This window comes from Bicyclus anynana, chromosome 16 (genome assembly GCF_947172395.1).
Source record: "Bicyclus anynana chromosome 16, ilBicAnyn1.1, whole genome shotgun sequence".
Lineage (NCBI taxonomy): Eukaryota > Metazoa > Arthropoda > Insecta > Lepidoptera > Nymphalidae > Bicyclus > Bicyclus anynana.
The window spans coordinates 2,193,700-2,212,681 of record NC_069098.1 but is presented as its reverse complement, the minus strand read 5'-3'; the positions used below and the strand labels follow the sequence as shown (position 1 = coordinate 2,212,681).

General features: G+C 35.7%; 1 protein-coding gene across 1 annotated transcript; it reads left to right on the top strand.

The window, feature by feature from the left end:
• The first annotated feature begins 210 nt into the window (after window positions 1-210).
• Window positions 211-14,686, top strand: LOC128198041 (uncharacterized). Its single transcript, XM_052886308.1, has 4 exons — window positions 211-256; window positions 2,036-2,293; window positions 14,164-14,460; window positions 14,549-14,686. The coding sequence occupies exons 1-4, from the start codon at window positions 211-213 to the stop codon at window positions 14,635-14,637; spliced, it is 690 nt and encodes a 229-aa protein (XP_052742268.1). The 3' UTR covers window positions 14,638-14,686.
• The last annotated feature ends 4,296 nt before the right edge of the window (window positions 14,687-18,982 follow it).

Below are 18,982 nucleotides of genomic sequence, written 5' to 3'. Positions count from 1 at the left end.
TTTGTTCATAGCAAATTAGAACAACTTACATTAAAATATTATGCAACCATCTCTTTGTCTATACAGACAACATAAAATCGGGAACTCCCCGCGACCACGTACACCATATTAAGACTACCAATCACAGACCGAGGCCTAACTCACGCTATCAAAGTTTTTAAACGTTTGCACTATATATGTACACTAAGCTGCACTTCCATCGGTCCTCCTATGGGCTTCTTCGTTATCCGACTCGTCGGTCGCCACCTCAGTGTCGGTGAGTCTGGTGGATTTCCGAATCCACTCAGTCAATCACTACCCACGGTCATATAGACCAAACCCCTCTTCCTATCACCCCCCCCAATCCTCTGGCAAATTCCTACAGTCACCTCTAAAAGGGCAGTTAAGGAATTTGGAACGTCATTCAGACTACCGTCACAGCGGGGTTTAAAGTGCGACCAGCGAATGCTTGTGGAGGGTCTGTGAATCCTACCACAGGGTGGGATGGGGGTTGCTTAAGAGTCGAGTCTGCCTACCACAGTAGAATCGCTCTAAAGTCAACCATCTTGCTTGGAATACGAAGGATCCCATAGGAGGTACCCTATGACTGATAAAAGAAGTCCATAAATCTATCAAAAAAACGCCAAAACCAACCTTTTGATTTTTAATTAATTAAACTATACCAATCTTAATACAGAGGTTTTTAAATTTTTTACTTATGTTGATCTAGTAACGTTACGTTATTAGAGTTACAATAATTTTAAAAATTAATGCATAAATCATAAAAAAAAATAAGAAATATAACGTAATTCAAGAATTTTTTAAATTTAACTCAGTGGTAAAATAGGGGTTGAAACGATTCGTCCGCGTAGAAAGAATTGAGAAGTTGTGGAAGATTATTACACTAATATTTTGAAGTCGAAAGTTTGTGTGTGTTGTTAGCTATTAAACCGATGTGGCTAAAATTTGAAGTGAAGGTATATAACTTGGATGGACACAGGCTATTTTAATACCTCTTTTTTTTACTTGACTGCGTCAGAAGGAGGGTAATGTTTTTCGAGCGTATGTATGTGTGTATGTCTGTATGTGTGTAATGTGTGTATGTAAATATGGTTGGCGATAGTAGATCACCCTGTCTTACGCCCTGGCCTTCGATGTCCCAATATTATCTCACTGTCTCACTATCTATTAATGGAAACTGCTTGAAAATCCATTCAGTAGTCTTTGAGATTATATCACACAGACAGATAAATGTGGCGGTGGACTTTATTTTAAAGTAATAAATAAGATTGATTATTACATTTGATTCACAAATGAACTATGATTAAATAAAACACAAGTATCGAGTGATAGTTCGCTAACTAACTTACTTGTTTGTTAAGGTGTTTCTCTACTGCGATGATTAGTTTTGTTAACTCCGGTATAATTATTTCGCCATCTTGTTCGGAAAGTGTTTGAGACTCGTGGAAAAATGTAGCAAATGTTTGTGTTAAGTGTTTGTTTCGTTACCTCGCTGAAATGCTATCGTTGTGCCTTTCAGTGTGTTAAAAAGTAGTCTAGATTTGTTTGAGGTAATTTCAGAATTTCGGTTTTGACGTTAATGACGTAATGACGAAGATATTGCACTAAAATCCAATAAACTGATTCCTTAAATAAAGAGGTACTATTAGTTATGAGACCACTGTCCTAATCAAGCTAGGGTAACTCTTGGTTAACGAAGTATTTTGAGTAGACAAATGTATAATATCAGCCTATTATCACTCTCTTGATTATGCCATGGCCATGGCCTCCCTTATTTATATATATATATGGAATCTTAAGATGGAAGCGGGCTACCAGACTCTCTACACGACGTCATACCGGACCGCTAATACTTTATTTCAAACTTCAATAGGCTCATAGTTATGTTAGTAAACATACAATGTGTTAGTAACTTATAAACTACTTAAGTATAGTAATATAAATTATTCTATTAAATAAATCTTACTCGTAATATGTGTGTCACTGCCGCTCCCATCCATTTGACATGGAACAGAAGTGATTCACATATTTGCAGTCCAACCTGCTCGCAATCATTGCAAGAATGCTGTTGGTGCCGCCCCGCACCCTGCGCACCAAGGATCCACAACGTTTGCGCATTGTGGCGTAAAAACAGTCAACACGCGCATCCGCGAACATCCCCAATGCGATATAAAAGCTGGGCAACCCCATCAGCACTCTGAATGCGTTGTTATATTGTACACGGAGAGCGTTATAAGATTTTTGAGAGTATTTGGCCCACAGGCTACACGTGTAGAAACTAGTTGTGAACAACGTAATTTTTAACGGCATAAGAACAACGCGCAAACCTGCGAGCTAGAATATTTGCTCTTACTGATAACTAAATCGCTTAGCAGTACGTCTTTGCCGGTAGGGTGGTAACTACCCACGGCAGAAGCCCACCAGCCAAATGAAATGAAACGTGCACGGAAATAAATATCCAATGGTCGCAAACGTACAACAACAAACGCATTGGCGCGAACCTATTTTAATTTGGCCAGTGATGAAGTGATAAAATATTCAAAACTATTTTGTGCGGTGTACATTTGATATTGAATTCACATTTAGTTTTGCATTCCCAATGTACGTGCGTATGTAAATACAATTAGTATTTGAATCTAATTCAAATAGCCCGCCATTGTTTCATAGGTGTTTATTCAGAAACCATATTCGATGTTGGGTTCACGAATAATTTGCATATAAATGACACGATATGCGTACATCTATCTGAATAATTAAAAACGTGCATATTTTAAATATCCATACTAATATTATAAATGTTAAAGAAAGCCTATTTGTCTGTCTGTACTATACAATAAAAGTATGTACCATTATTGTACTATACGATAGAGGTGCCTACATATAATGTTTTTAGAATTTTGGTTATCTATACTAATATTATAAAGCTGAAGAGTTTGTTTGTTTATTTGATTGAACGCGCTAATCTGGTCCGATTTGAAAAAATATTTCAGTGTTAGATAGCCCATCTATCGAGAAAGGCTATATATCCCATATTCCTACGGGAACGGGATGAAACCACGCGGGTGAAACCACGTGGCGTCAGCTAGTAGAAACAATAAAATTGGGCAATTTTTGTCACGAAAACTTGTAAATTGTTAAAATATTGTATGAAGGCGAAAGTTATTAGATAGCGCTTAAAATAAATGCATATAAATTTAAAATATTATTTTACTATTGATAAAATTAAATAAAATTTTTCTCTCTCTCTGTTAATAAAAAAGTATTTTCTTCATTTTCTTATAATTTTTCTTTCCTCATTCTTTTAAATCATAAAATTCTCTTATTAAATTAATATAACTTACTAAAGCATTAATTAATTGTTTTAGGGGTAATGATTTACTACAGACATCCTCTGGCTAATATTATTATCATATTTTATGTATTTCTAAAAAAATACCTTTAACCAGTTGCGTCCTGATATCTAACTACTTACTACAGTAACTTTTTTGAAACAATATTGAAAAGTTTACCTGCCAACCAACTTTTCATCGCTTATGAATATATCATTACAAGTTTAATCAAACCGCAAAACAATAAGGAAACTTTATTTTAACCCCCATTAGGCAAGGGACGGTCGTAAAATACAAGGGGGCCGATAATCTCTATGTGTTAGGCTGACCGTACATTGGATACGTACGTCGTTTTATTTTTATTCTTGACAAGTTAGCCATCCGCATAATTTTTTCATCATTAATTTACGTAATTTAATATAATAATCAAACCTATAAAAAAATACTCCATCTTATAACTTTAGTTTTTAAAATATTCATAAAATTTCGCCATTTTTCTTGAATAATATTGAACATGACTGATGCGACGCTTAGTGTCGTACTGACTCGAGAATGTATTCGTTTTTGAATTTGTATTTGGAATGGCTACATCTTTGCCGTGTTCCGTACGCTCTACCTCCCTATTATTCTTCAATCTGTGCTAGTAAAAAAAGTTAATTAGTTCTAATAATAATTATTAAAGAGATGTGCGTTCAATCTAAGTCAATGATCTCTATTTATTAGGCAACCACTGGACAGCACCTAGTGCGGGATTATCCTATAACGAGATAAGTTTCTTACGACCACGACTCGGTCTCTATTAGCCGTTACTTGGACGTAAACGTATGAACGAACGTGATCCAGACCCGTTTCCCTATTTTATTATCACTAGCGTTTTTCTGCGGGTTCGCTTGCTTTGAAGCTTATTCTAAATTCAAAATTAAACTGCGGGTTCGCTTGCTTTGAAGCTTGATCTAAATTCAAAATTAAATTGCGGGTTCGCTTGCTTTGAAGCTTGTTCTAAATTCAAAATTAAACTGCGGGTTCGCTTGCTTTGAAGCTTGTTCTAAATTCAAAATTAAACTGCGGGTTCGCTTGCTTTGAAGCTTGTTCTAAATTCAAAATTAAAATGCGGGTTCGCTTGCTTGTTCTAAATTCAAAATTAAAATGAATTTATTTCAAGTAGGCTAAGTTTACAAAAACTTTTAAAACGTCAAGATTGACTATCTGTAAATACTCTACCATCATTTCGATAGGCAGGATCTGTTGAGAAAGCCATAAAGAAAGTCAACATGTGCTCTTTAAAAAAATGATATGAAATGAAAACCGTTTCCATATTAATCCATCAGCAATCAAGCGATAGCGCTTGTTTGCATTGTATAGACAATGCAATAATATTGAACAATGTAAACAAGCCGTTATAGATATGAAAATGAAATAATGCATTCTAAAACGGTTGAGGATGTCCATAATTAATTTTGCGTCAGTGTATTATCAGAACTCTAATTTTAGTTTCGTGCTCAATTTAATTACATTAGAACGTTTTAATTATAAATATACCTCGCTTAATTGATCCCATTATATTCTTTTTTTTATTCTTTATAAGTAAGCTCTTGACTACAATCTCACCTGATGGTGATGATGATGCAATCTAAGATGGAAGCGGGCTAACTTGTTAGGAGGAGGATGAAAATCCACACCCCTTTCGATTTCTACACGACATTGTACCGGAACGCTAAATTGCTTGGCGGTACGTCTTTGCCGTCAGGATGGTGACTAGCCACGGCCGAAGCCTCCCACTAGCCAGACCTGGAATAATTAGGAAAAACTCAATCGGCCCAGCCGAGGATCGAACCCAGGACTTCCATCGTATAAATCCACTGCGCATACCACTGCGACACGGAGATCTTCAATATAAATTATAAACTACTAGCGGAATTCAGTTTTTCACAAATCCTGTAGGAACCATGAATTTTTCCGGGATGAAAAGTAGTAGTACAATGTGTTAATCCAGAGTAAAATCTATTTTCATTCCAAATTTCAGCCAAATCGCTTCAGTAGCCGCAGCGTAAAAGAAGGAACAAACATATTTACACACTTACACACAAACTTTCGCCTTTATAATATTAGTCATCCCCTGGCAACGTACTGCCAAGTACCTAGGCGTTACCTTCGATAACCGCATGAGCTTCTCCATGCACGTTAACAAAGCGAGAAAAAAGGCCGCATACGTAATGCACCGCCTTTACGCTATGATAAATAAGAAAAGTAAATTGTCCCTCCGCTCAAAGCTAACGCTTTATAAAACTACGATCCGTCCGATCTTAACCTACGCTAGTGTAGTGTTTGCCCACCGTCCCAAAGCGACCCTTAGGCCGCTTCAAACCCTACAGAATCGTTTTCAGCGTCAAATCACGGGCGCGCCGTGGTTTTTACGCAATAATGACCTCCATAGAGATCTAGAATTACCGACAATAGCTAAGTACATGAAACAGCTCTCTCAAAACTATTTTGACAGAGCTGCCATCCATCCCAACCAACTAGTGGTTGAGGCCTGCAATTACACTCCTAACCTAAACGCTAACTGCAAGCAGAGGCGTCCCAAGAACGTCCTTTACGATCCAGACGATGACATAACAACCGACAATGCTTCCCAGGTAACACAATCACAAGCTACACAGCGTCTTCGCCGGCGAAGACGAGGTCCTCGATATCTAACGTCACCCTGACGTGGGTTTTCTAACTCACGATCTTGGGGGCGTCCGGACTGATTCACTCAGGTCACGGTTACCTCCTCCAGAATGGCCTTCTAAGCCGAGGTCCGAGTCTCATAGGAGACGCCCTTAGAGAGCCGTTCCGTCCTCTATCTTTCTTTCAGCCTTCGGGTCACATCAGGCGATGCTTCTGCGCTCGCCCAACCCCCCCGGTGACGCCGTAGTGGTTCCGCAGGGAGCTATCGGCACCTACTCAGACAGAAAAAAAAAAAAAAAATAATATTAGTGTGATAGTGTGATTATAATTTACATTGATTAAAATCAAAACAATTTATTTTACTTTGACTTCCTGTGTGAATATGGAAGCAGATCCAATTCATCAATTTAATTTCATGATTAAATTTTGTCAAAATAACCCAATATTTATTTATCGTTATTCAATGTTTGACCTCAAAGACTGACAAGAAAAAATGATAATCGTTACGAATATTGAATGCTCCCTTTTAAAATTGTCAGAGGATCCGTCTAACCTACCTAAACGGATCGTTGAGATCCGTTTAGGTAGGTCAGAGCCCACGGTCGGAGAGTTTTGGAACCACTGGTTTAATCTATATCATAGTAATCCTTCCCAAAGGAGGACATGATTGAAATGTAATAACGCCCAAATCGATTAACGTCGGTCAAGCCAGGGGTATTGTCTTTCGCTTAATTAAGACGTAGACACGCTCTCAAGTCGAGCCGTTGGTAGCTCTGTCACGTGTTAGGCCTTTGTAACGAAATCTGTTACCTGACATGTTTGTCTAGAACAAATTGCTTTAATCTAGATTTTGTCTACTGTGTAGTTTTTTTTAATATCCAACATATACAGGGTGCTCGGGAGTATTTCCCATAACTTCTAATATTTTTTTAACTAAAAAAATAAAAACTTTTTAGTTTCCAGACAAAGTAATTCAAATAATTCCGACTATCTAACACACGCTATGTAACACACGCTTTTATCTTTCCTTTCATTTTAAAATTGACTTTCTAGACGGCTTCCGTGGCGCAGTGGTATGCGCGGTGGATTTACATGACGGAGGTCCTGGGTTCGATCCCCGGCTGGGAAGATTGAGATTTTCTTAATTGGTCCAGGTCTGGCTGGTGGGAGGCTTCGGCCGTGGCTAGTTACCACCCTACCGACAAAGACGTACCACCAAGCGATTTAGCGTTCCGGTACGATGTCGTGTAGAAACCGAAAGGAGTGTGGATTTTCATCATCCTCCTAACATTTAGTCCGCTTCCATCTTAGATTACTTCATCACTTACCATCAGATGATTTTGTAGTCAAGAGCTAACGTGTAAAGAATAGAAAAAAAAAGTAATAGGCTGAAATGACGATGATTTAATATGATATTCTTATAATATTAATATCAAATATAAAAACGTTTACCAAACCAATGGCATAAATATAATTCAATATTTTATTCAACATAAATCTAGTTCACTAGTCACCAAAGTCCATTTATTTTAATAACTGCACACGATGCAATCTAAAATCATTCATATATTGATATGCATAAGATTCAATTTGGTCGTAAATTAATTTGTCTGCATCCAGGCGTTCGGCGTAGCAAACGAATAGGGTCGAGACTTGTCGATTGTCGATAATCGAATTTCAATCACGTTTATTCATTATTTACGCTAAGCTCAGTGATGTGTAGTCTAAGATACCGACGATGCTTTGATCTTGATGGCGTCTTAACTGAATATTGGATTATTGATATTTGCTTATGAAATCATTTTACCTAAGCAAATTGGTATTTATTGAATTTTGGGTTTCAATTTTCTATTAATTGTTATAGGTATACTTATACAGTAATCAGAAATATATTATTGATATTTTAGTTAGTAACTAGCCGACGCCCGCGACTTCGTCTGCGTGGAATTCAGTTTTTCACAAACCCGGCGGGAACCATGGATTTTTCCGGGATGAAAGTGGCCTTTGTGTTAATATAGAGTAAAATCTATTTCCATACACACTTACACACAAACTTTCACCGTTATAATATTAGAACTAAGGCAAAAATACAATTTTGTGTTATATAATCGCCCGCTAAACTACATTAGAGCAGCGCGATGGGCTTAAGCTCCATATCCTCTCTTCTATAAGAAAGGAGGCCAGGCCCTATAAGTGGCCGTTAAAATATGCTGATATAAACCAATTGATTTAATAATCAAATACTGTATTTAAATCTGTCCTACTTTAATTTTAGTAAACTAAAATTGGAATGCGACCCCGCACTAGAAAGCGCAGTGTTGGTCAACCCATCAACCAACAGACATCAAACGAGCCGCAGGGATTTGCTGGATGCAAGCGGATGCTTGAAATCAGAATGTGATGTTTGGAAGTCTCAAACGGTGAAGGAAAAAACATCGTGAAACCTGCAAACCTGAGAATTTTCTTATTTTTCTACGTGTGTGAAGTCTTCCAATCCGCATTTGGCCAGCGTGGTGGACTAAGGTCTAACCCCTCTCATCCTGAGAGGAGACTCGTGCTCAACAATATGGATTAAAATAGAACAATAATTAATTTAAAATAAAGCTGTTAAACTTATCACTACCCTTAAGATATTAACTGTAAGATATAAAAAATAATTACGAAAAATATATTTTTTTTAATAAGGATTTATCGACATCTTGAAAAAAATACTGCATCTCTATTTTAGGCGACTCATCCATGTCTTCGTTAGCTATATCTACGAATACGATCTTATAAGCCAAGCTTAATAATCGTTTCGCTTAAGAAGTTCCATCTTTGAATGGAAGACAAAAAACTAAGAAAAGAATATACTTTAATTGAAGTCCTCCTGGCGCAGTTGCAATATGATTTATAAGTGTCTTGGATTCGATTCCAAGCTTGGGTTAATTTAGGATTTTCAACATCAACATTCAACTGCCTATATTTTTTAATGATTTGCTATAGCTTGGCAGGTTCGTTGATGACACTCCCATGATATGCGGGAGACGGAGGGAAAGGATTGCGCGTGTATGAAGTCGAGCGTGCGGGCATCGCTACCCCCCTCCCTGCCCGCGCGGACCATCGGTCGCAACCAAAGGTCTGTGACTACTTACCAAATAACTGTTTTTCCTGTATTTATAGTTACACGATACTAAATATCATCATATTTTAATTTTTGTTTGTCTGTCTGTTTGTCCGGGCTAATCTCTGAAACGACTGGACCGATTTGAACAAAACTTTCACTGAAAGATAGAGGAGGTTAATGAACTCTTAAGCAACATTTATCGCAGAAAATCCATTGTGCCTGCAGGGTTTTAATAACGCAGGCATCCGCTAGTCTTAAATAAAAATAAGAAGTTACTTAATATTGCTTTACATAACTGAGATAACTTCATAAACACACGAATAATATTCTCATATCTATACTAATATTATAAAGCTGAAGAGTTTGTTTGTTTGTTTGATTGAACGCGCTAATCTCAGGAACTACTGATCCGATTTGAAAAATTCTTTTAGTGTTAGCTAGCCTATTTATCAAGGAAGGCTATAAGCTATATATTATCCCCATATTCCTACGGGAACCACGCGGGTGAAACCGCGCGGCGTCAGCTAGTAATAAGATATGGAAGAAAAAAGAGGTATATCTTAATTATAAATGTATTTTATTTTAAACCAAAGTAAATATAAGATTAAATTCAAACTGAGCACTTCAAATCACTTTTATGAGGAGCGTAGAAATACACGCTTCAGTTGCTTTCAATACTGGAAAGCTGTATACTGTTATGGACAAGCTTTACTTCTAAGAAATACTTGAAACTACGTAAAACCATTGTATTGTAATAGAAATGATAACATTTGAAAAAATATGAAAACAAAATATGATGATTGATGATTTGTAAGTGTCTTGGATTCGATTCTTAGCTTGGATTAACTTAGGATTTTCGATTCTCACTTAGATAATGAAAGTTTTCGTGTGGCTCTAGGACTCGGACTGGGTACACCATCGTGCTTAGAGCGGTAACTAGCCATGGCCGAAGCCTCCCAGGCTGAAAGGTAAAAAAATTGTTTATTGACGAATATTTTGCATTTTTATTTTTGAAAAAAAAACGTCCTCCGTGGCGCAGCGGTATGCGCGGTGAATTTACAAGACCGAGGTCCTGGGTCTAAATCCCCGTCCGATTAAAATTTTCTTAATTGTTCCAGGTCTGGTTGGTAGTGGCTGAGAGGATTCGGCCTTAGCTAGTTACCAGCCTACCGGCAAAGCCACCAGCCTACCTATAAAAAAGAAAAGAAAAGATTGTAGTCAAGGGCTAACTTGTAAAAGAATAATAAAAAAAATACATACAACCCTAAATTTTGACCCGTTTTCCATCCAACTCCCGCTTATTAATAGCGTTCTGACTAAACAGTTTGCTGGGTCAGGAATCATGTTTCCAGTCTCTCCATATTAGTCTAAATTAGATTTTTAAGCTAAAAAGCTAACTTTGAATTCTGAAAACTTGTTGACAACTATAAGTTTTGATTAGTAAAATCTTAATGTCCCTCAGAAGGTTTAAAATCAAACTTTTTCGAAAGTCATTTGCAAAATATGCTGCCCAGTTTCCGAAGCCGATCGGTCGGCCGCAAGTGGTTGCTATCAGTCTCCCTAACGACCCGGGGGCCTGTCAACTAAGGCAAACTTGTTATTTAGTACTGCTTAGTATGTAAATGCATGTCCTACTTGTTATGTCATTACTGTAATATTTATGACTATGATATTGTGTGGTCTATACTTTCTAGACCAGTAGTACTGAACTTAAATCAGGTCGCAGCTTAAGAAGGCACTCGAGTGAGAATCCTGTGGAGCAAACGTAGGATCCTACATAATATATATATTTTTTATTCTTTACAAGTTAGCCCTTGACTACAATCTCACCTGGTGGTGAGTGATGATGCAGTCTAAGATGGAAGCGGCCTAAGTTGTTAGGGGGAGGATAAAAATCCACACACCTTTCAGTTGCTATACGACATTACACCGGCTTCGGCCGTGGCTAGTTACCTCCCTACCAGCAAAGACGTACCGCCAAGCGATTTAACGTTCTGGTGCGATGCTGTGTAGAAAGCCCGCTTTCATCTTAGATTGTATCATCATCTTACCATCAGGTGAGATTGTAGTCAAGGGCTAACTTGTAAAGAATAAAAAAAAATACTCCACATGATTCTCAGTGTTTTGGTCTAGAAAGTGAAGACCACATAATTTCACGAATTAATAAATATAATTCGCAATAGTGAATTATATTAATTAATTCGTGAAATAGGTAGTTCTATGTAGATTCAAGTCACGAGGTTGGGTTTAGTCCTAAATCGAACTGTGAAATACTAAGCTTTTTTTGGGGGAATTGGAGATGTTACACCCTCGTGGTTTGGTCCCGGTTATTATCATTAACTTCGGATTCACAACAGAGTTTATCATCCTAAGCCCATCAACCTGCATTGGACTAGTGTGATGGGTCTGTTCCATATCCCTTCTCCTACAGGGAGGATGACCTCTTCCTGTTATTGGCCGTTAAAATAAGCTGATAAATACAATCTATGAAAATAAAAGTCACTCATCACTATATCTCGGAAACCGCTTGAAAGTGGAAAATTGGCAGGGAGGTAATTTATCTATCCATAGTTAGTAGACGTCCTCTGAGATCGCGATATTTTGAAGATTTATGTGCGCAAAAAGTCGTGGGCGTCCGCTATTATCAAAATTAGTCAGTTTTACTGCGATCCTTAAACATAGTAAGGTATTGGCAATTGAACCTCATGTTTAAATTTAACATAACTAAGACACATGGACGATATTGAACCGTACACTTCTTTCAGAGCTTTATTCAACTTTTTACCGTGGATTTTTTAATGATTTGCATAATTCAATACTTGCATATCCTCGTGTCATTGCAATAGTTAAATCTCCCACCGAAAATTGCTACTTCTGTGAAGAACAAGACACTCCGCGGCATGCCATATTCGAATGTTCTACCTGTGATGACCTGAGAGAGGCGGCACAGGGAGCGGATAACCACGTAGACTCCGGTAGCTTAATTGCGCGTCCAGCGTCCTGTCCAGCGAAGGCGAGTGTCAGAAATATGCACAAATGCTCCGGAAAATAATGATAAGAAGGGTAGAGAGGGAGGAGGAGGAGAAAAAGAAAAGCGAAATACTCTAGAGGGAGTTAGCACGATGTAATGCCATGCAGTTCTGTGATAACTCTGAAGATTTAAAAAAAATATACATATATCCTCGTGTCATGGAGCTAAAAGTGAAATCTTTAATCAAATGTTTTATGCAAACAACACTAGAAAAAAAGGGGGAAAAGTAGACGCAAACAACACTAGGGGTATAATCCCCATCTGTTGCTGATATTTAATTTCAACATTAAAACCCCATTAAGTTGATGCAATAGTTCAATTTCACGCCCAATTTCATCGACTAATGCATCCAAATCACTCGCGACCCCTTTATAAAGTTATTTGCCAAACTTCGAGTGACTTGAAGGGGATTATTAATACTTTAAAGTCGAGAATAAGGGTTGGGGTGCAATTGAAGATATCTTATTAACCCTACAACCCTTATTAATATTGTTTAGGGTGCGTTATAAAGGAACGTGGGTTGCCTTAGGTACCAAAATTTGAAAGATTTTATGTTATGAATAAATGTTCTAGTAAAAGTTCAAAACAAAGACAAGCTTTAAAGACGTTAGCTTATTTTTTGTATTTTAAGAGACTTTTTTTTCGACTTAAAAAAAGGATGAGGCTCTGGATTCGACTCGAATGTTTTTTTTATGTTTGTTACAGGCCTCATAACTTCATCATTTATTACCCAATTTTGAAAGTTCTTTTTTTGTTTGAATGAGTATTCATATTGGTCCCATTTAATTTTCATGAAAATCGGTTGAGTAATTTTGTATAAAATCAAAATAACTGAAATAGTCTTTGAAGTCAGTTCCATTATTATGTTAAAAATATCATTTTATATACCTATGAGTATTTTGATCCCTACAATGCAGTTAGGTATTATATCTGCCCCTGTAGCCAAGTGGCACGACGATTCTCTTTCTATGATCGCAAACGCCTTGTAAACTAGAAAAATGTATGGGAATGACAGATCTTGATCACGTGACCTGTCTATAGCAAATGGGACTTAGCTACAGGTGCTGTGCCTTTTAGTCCAAGAGCTGGTAAGAATTTTTGGGTAGGTATTTGAGGCAAGCTGAAAACTTGTCCTGTACCTCTCCTATTATATCCCAATACGAAACTGCAGACCTGGCTGGTGAGTAGCGGGGCTAAATCAACCCCCAAATTTTTAAAAATATTTTTTTTTTTATCCAAAAATATACTTGAGGCAATTTGCAATTTTTATATGTTGTAGTTTAATATTTATAGAATATAAAAAAAAATAAGCCAGACGATTCAGTCGGGGTTTTAACATTGCCAGGCGCGTTCAAAAATATTTTGCAAAAAAATATAAAAAATGTATTTGAGGCAACTTGAAATTTTAATAGAGTATTATTTATAACTAAAAAATAAGACTCTCAAAAAGACAGATCATTTCGGTGGGACTTTTTACCTGCCAGGTGATCTAACAAATTTTGTATGGGTGCGAGTGCGAAGCGCTATAGACAAACTGTAGAGTGATACTAAGATAATCCACCATGTGTGTAAGCTCGATACATATAGAAAGACGAACGTTCTTCTTAAAAGTTCGGATACAGACGTACTGATAATCATGCTAGGAAATATGGATCATCTTCAAAGCGATGACCTTAACATTTTTATGGAGTATGGCACTGGGAACTCTAAAAGGTACATCAATGTAACAAAATTATACATGGAATTAGGGCCATCTTTATGTGCAAGTTTACCTGGTTTTCATGCATTAACAGGATGCGATTATAATCCATCATTTTTCCAAAAAGGAAAAATAAGGCCATATAAAATATTGATAAAAAATCAAAATTATCAAAAAGCTTTAACAGATCTTGGAGTTGCACATATTACCGGATCACGTGAAGAAATTTTGCCAATTTTGGAAGCATTTATTTGTGAAATTTATGGATATAAAAATATATCAAATATAAATGCAGCACGGTTTCAAAAATTTTGTGTAACTTACAAAGCTAACACTGAAGATGAACCTTTCAAAAAAACTTTAAAAAATTGTGATCCCTCTACTTTACCTCCGTGCAAAGCTGAATTACAACAACATCTTTTAAGAACGCAATATATAACGAGTATTTGGAGAAATGCATATTTGCGATTCCCCAGCAGTTTGACACCGAATAGAAACGGATGGACACTTCATGAGGATACGCTACATTTCCACTGGTTCGACGGAGATTGTATGCCGCAATCAGTATTCGACGCTATTGTTCATGAAAACAATAAACAAAATAATATTGGAAATGATACTACAGGTGCGTATACATAGTTTTTTTTTTTTTAACTGCTGTATTTTAATTACTATGATTTATTTAATCAATCCATATATATTACTTTTCGCAGATAATGCAGGGGTATCCGAATTAGACACAGATGAATCTGAAGTTGATTCTGATAGCTCTGATGAAGGAGCATCTACAGAAGAAGAATGACAATTTCTTTCTGATATGACAGGGAATTAATTACATTGATATTTGTATACTCATAATAATTCTGCAGCTCATGTACACATACTCACACACACCACTCAAACACAACACACACAAATCACTCACAAACACAAACACATGCACTTTTGTATATTATTAGTAATTTAGATTTAATGATTATTTATATCCAATGTATTAGTCTACTATATATTATGGAAGAGCGGGCCGCCCGTCACAAGTTACAGTAGTAATACTGCAAACTTAATGGGATGGTTCCAATCAAAATATTACTGCTATGCTTGAAAATAATGTACTAATATGTTGAATCTTTGGAAATAAACTATTATTATAAACTATAGCTTGGCAAGTTTGATGATGACACTCCCATGGTATGCGGGCGACGGGGGGAGAAGGACAGCGCGGGTGTGAAATCGTGCGCGCGAGCCGCGAATTCGATTCCGCCAATGATTAATATATCATAATATTTAATTAAATAGTTAGTTAATAAAAAATAAATGTTGTATAGGGTATTCAGAGATATCTGAAGACATATTCGTAACGTAATAATTCATGTGTAGCTGTCAACTTTTTGCTGTCATCCGCTCCCCGACCACCGCAGTGTTTCGGGAGTGTTACGAACGAACTTGCCAAGCTATAATCAATTCCGCGCGTTGCTATAGCTTGGCAACTTTGTTCGTAACGCTCGAAAAACCCACGACTGATGCACGTCACTGCCTCTGCCTTGCACACACGGTTTCACACCCGCGCAGTCTTTCCCCCTGTCGCCCACATATCATGGGAGTGTTGTCAGCGAACTTTTAAGTAATGTTTTGTAAATGTAAATGTTTTGTATTGTAAAAGTAATGTTTTGCAAATCTGTAAAAACCTGTATAATCATAATCATAAATTAAATAAAAAGTGAAAAAAAAAAAAAAAAAAAAAAAAAAAAAGCTGTATGATTAGTATATAATTTTTCTATTTCAATAAATCTGATTTTGTAATTTTATATTTTTGTAATCATTACTTTATAAGATCACCTGGCAGGTAAAAAGTCCCACCGAAATGATCTGTCTTTTTGAGAGTCTTATTTTTTAGTTATAAATAATACTCTATTAAAATTTCAAGTTGCCTCAAATACATTTTTTATATTTTTTTGCAAAATATTTTTGAACGCGCCTGTCAATGTTAAAACCCCGACTGAATCGTCTGGCTTATTTTTTTTTATATTCTATAAATATTAAACTACAACATATAAAAATTGCAAATTGCCTCAAGTATATTTTTGGATAAAAAAAAAAATATTTTTAAAAATTTGGGGGTTGATTTAGCCCCGCTACTCACCAGCCAGGTCTGCAGTTTCGTATTGGGATATAATAGGAGAGGTACAGGACAAGTTTTCAGCTTGCCTCAAATACCTACCCAAAAATTCTTGCCAGCTCTCCTACTATTTCGTCAAATCGTTTCTGAGGTTAAGCGCAATTGTAAATAAACTAACTTACTCACACTCACACTCATAATAATATATTTATAATCAGAATTAAAATATTTCATACAGAAATTAAATACTGTATAATTTTAATATTAAAAAAAAAACTATTGTTTGTTGCTGGATCATCAAAGCAGATTCTGCCTTCCGAAGTGGTTAAGTCACTAGTCACTAAACAGATAAACTTGCTTCCAAAAATGTACTAATCTTACATACATTAACTAATATTTTTATAGATAATGTGAATAATAATATACAGAATCAGAATTTCAGAATACAATCCTCTTAAGAAGCGATTAACTGCGGCCATAATCCAGGAGGCTTTGATAGATTTATTGTATGGCTTATTTCTCACTTCAAAACGGGAATGAGATAGATTTGGGATGCGATCGTAGTGATTTTCCGAACGCATTATGGGGGTTAGGGCGAGGTATAGGGCTTTAGATTATTTATTTGCCCTCTGGCTGTAACAGTTGATCGTTTTATATACTGCTCTTTTATCGTTCCCAGCCCTTTTATAAATAATATGCGAGTATTTTTTATTTTATTGGACGACGTCGAATTTGTTTGGTTGAAATTCGGATTAATAATAATTTGTTTGGTTGAATAATGTAATGTGATTTAATAATGTCTGGCCTACGTAAAATTTAAATGCATCAAACATACATACATATATACGCGAACATTTTAAGAATAATTGTGTGATAAGTAATTCAATGTTAATGTACATTCTCAATGCCTCTTACGCTTTCAAATATACTTCTACAGTAATTTCGGTATTTAACGATCTTGTATGAATCAATTCCTAGCTATATAATGGTATATTTATTTTTAGTTTTGTTATTAATATTTCTGGTAGGTACTTACTATATTATATACTTACTAAAACGACTGCTATCGAGTGCTCCTTCACGTTTCAATGCTGACGAAATCTCTTTTTCTAATAGAAAGAACATCTGAACCTCTGGCTAGTCCGACCAAGATTATAACCATATCATCATCATCAATATCAACCCATATTCGGCTCACTGCTGAGCACGAGTCTCCTCACAAAATGAAAGGAGTAAGGCCAATAGTCCACCACGCTGGCCCAATGCGGATTAACAGACTTCACACACCTAGAGAATTAAGAAAATTCTCAGGTATGCAGGTTTCTTCACGATGTTTTCCTTTACAGTTTGACGCACGTGACATTTATTTTTTTTATAATACACATAACTGAAAACATATTATAATTATATAATTTTAATTCTGGAGTTTAATCTGAGAGGCTAATCGTTCGCACTAACTCCATCGATATTTTTCAATAATTACGTGTCCAGAACACATCAAAACTGACAAAGATTTGAGGTTAATTACCCAAAACTACACAAATGTAATAGCCTTTCTTTTTCCTCATGTTCCATACTTCTGGCGTATATACTTTCTGAACTAAATCACCCTGTTCTGCAGTTACTTACCACTGCAAGAATTAGCAACGTAGAAATCAGTAAACCAAAATATAGAATGGACAAATATGTACCTTTTGGAAGATTCATCCATCTAACCATCTAAGACTGCCTCATTAGGTACTTATCATAGGGTAAAATCGAGGTTGACCTTGATTTTATAAATATTTAATTTATACTCATGTCAGTTGACCTTATTTTTATAAATATTTAATTTATACTCAGAATTTTAGTACAAAATATTGCATATTAAACTTTGGTTATTTAGGAATTAACAGTCATGATTCTGTTAGAAAAACGTGAATTTTTAATTAGTAACTTCGCTTCCGATACCCTGCAGTGTGTCTTAAGGTGAAAATAAAAATTGGGTTTTAAAAAAAATTACACAGTTAAATTTATTCATACAAAACACTCCTTCAAAATGATTTATACAATGATACGAGCAAAACATAATTATTATTAACTATTGTTATCAAACTAAAATGATTAACTACGTTTTTAATTATAATTAAATTTAAATGTTTTTATTATATATTTGAAATAAATGCTATTTATTAATTATATATTATTTTCCATTATTCTATTAATATCAGGCTATTGATAATATATAAAATAATATTATAATATGATTAAAACAAATTAAAAAAAAAACAATGTCTGACAATGTTCTATAATTTTTAATTATCAATGGGCTTTGCATTTTTAAACCTAAGTTACATTAATGCTTTCAAATATAAAGAATAAGAACATTGAATTGTCTTTATTACGCGTAGTTTATAGGTAGGTTTACCATAGAAAAACGATTTTATAAAATGAAAATTGCTTTTTCACCATAAATTTTCTTTTTGTTGTTGGTTCAGAAGAGAGTAAAGTAGAGCCTTCTGAAGCTTTAGTTTTGATCACATCCATAAAATAAGCGTTTCCCTTATTCTTGAATCAAGATCAGGAGATTACTGCCTTCTGACCAAAATTGATTGAGCTCCTAAAAATCTACTGCCAGAGGAATGCTTTTTTTTTACATTAATTTGCGGACGCCCACGATTTCATCCACGTAGAAAGAAAACCTAAACATTATTAACAATACTTATCATTCATCATTCTATTTACCATCATAGAATCATTTTATTTGTCGTTGAATACCGCATTAAAATTTGTTGCGTAGTTTTTAAGACCCACGAGAAGAGATGGCGGGTAGCAATTTTGTGCATACCTACTACAATTTTATTATGGATTCTGTGACTATAAAATTAAGAAGTATCAGCTTTTAACTTTTTCAGAAATGTGATAAAAAGTACTTATTCATTACTAGCGGACGCCCGCGAATTCGTCCGCCTGAAATTCAGTTTTTCACAATTCTCGCGGGAACCATGAATTTTTCCGGGATGAAAAGTAGCTTATGTGTTAATCCAGAGTA

Bases quoted from the DNA above. Each gene is read 5' to 3' on its own strand.
- LOC128198041 (XM_052886308.1), top strand. From the start codon at position 211: ATGGGCTTCTTCGTTATCCGACTCGTCGGTCGCCACCTCAGTGTCG. The intron at 257-2,035 runs GTGAGTCTGGTG...ACATATTTGCAG, and splicing joins CGGTCGCCACCTCAGTGTCG to TCCAACCTGCTCGCAATCAT. The intron at 14,461-14,548 runs GTGCGTATACAT...TACTTTTCGCAG, and splicing joins TATTGGAAATGATACTACAG to ATAATGCAGGGGTATCCGAA.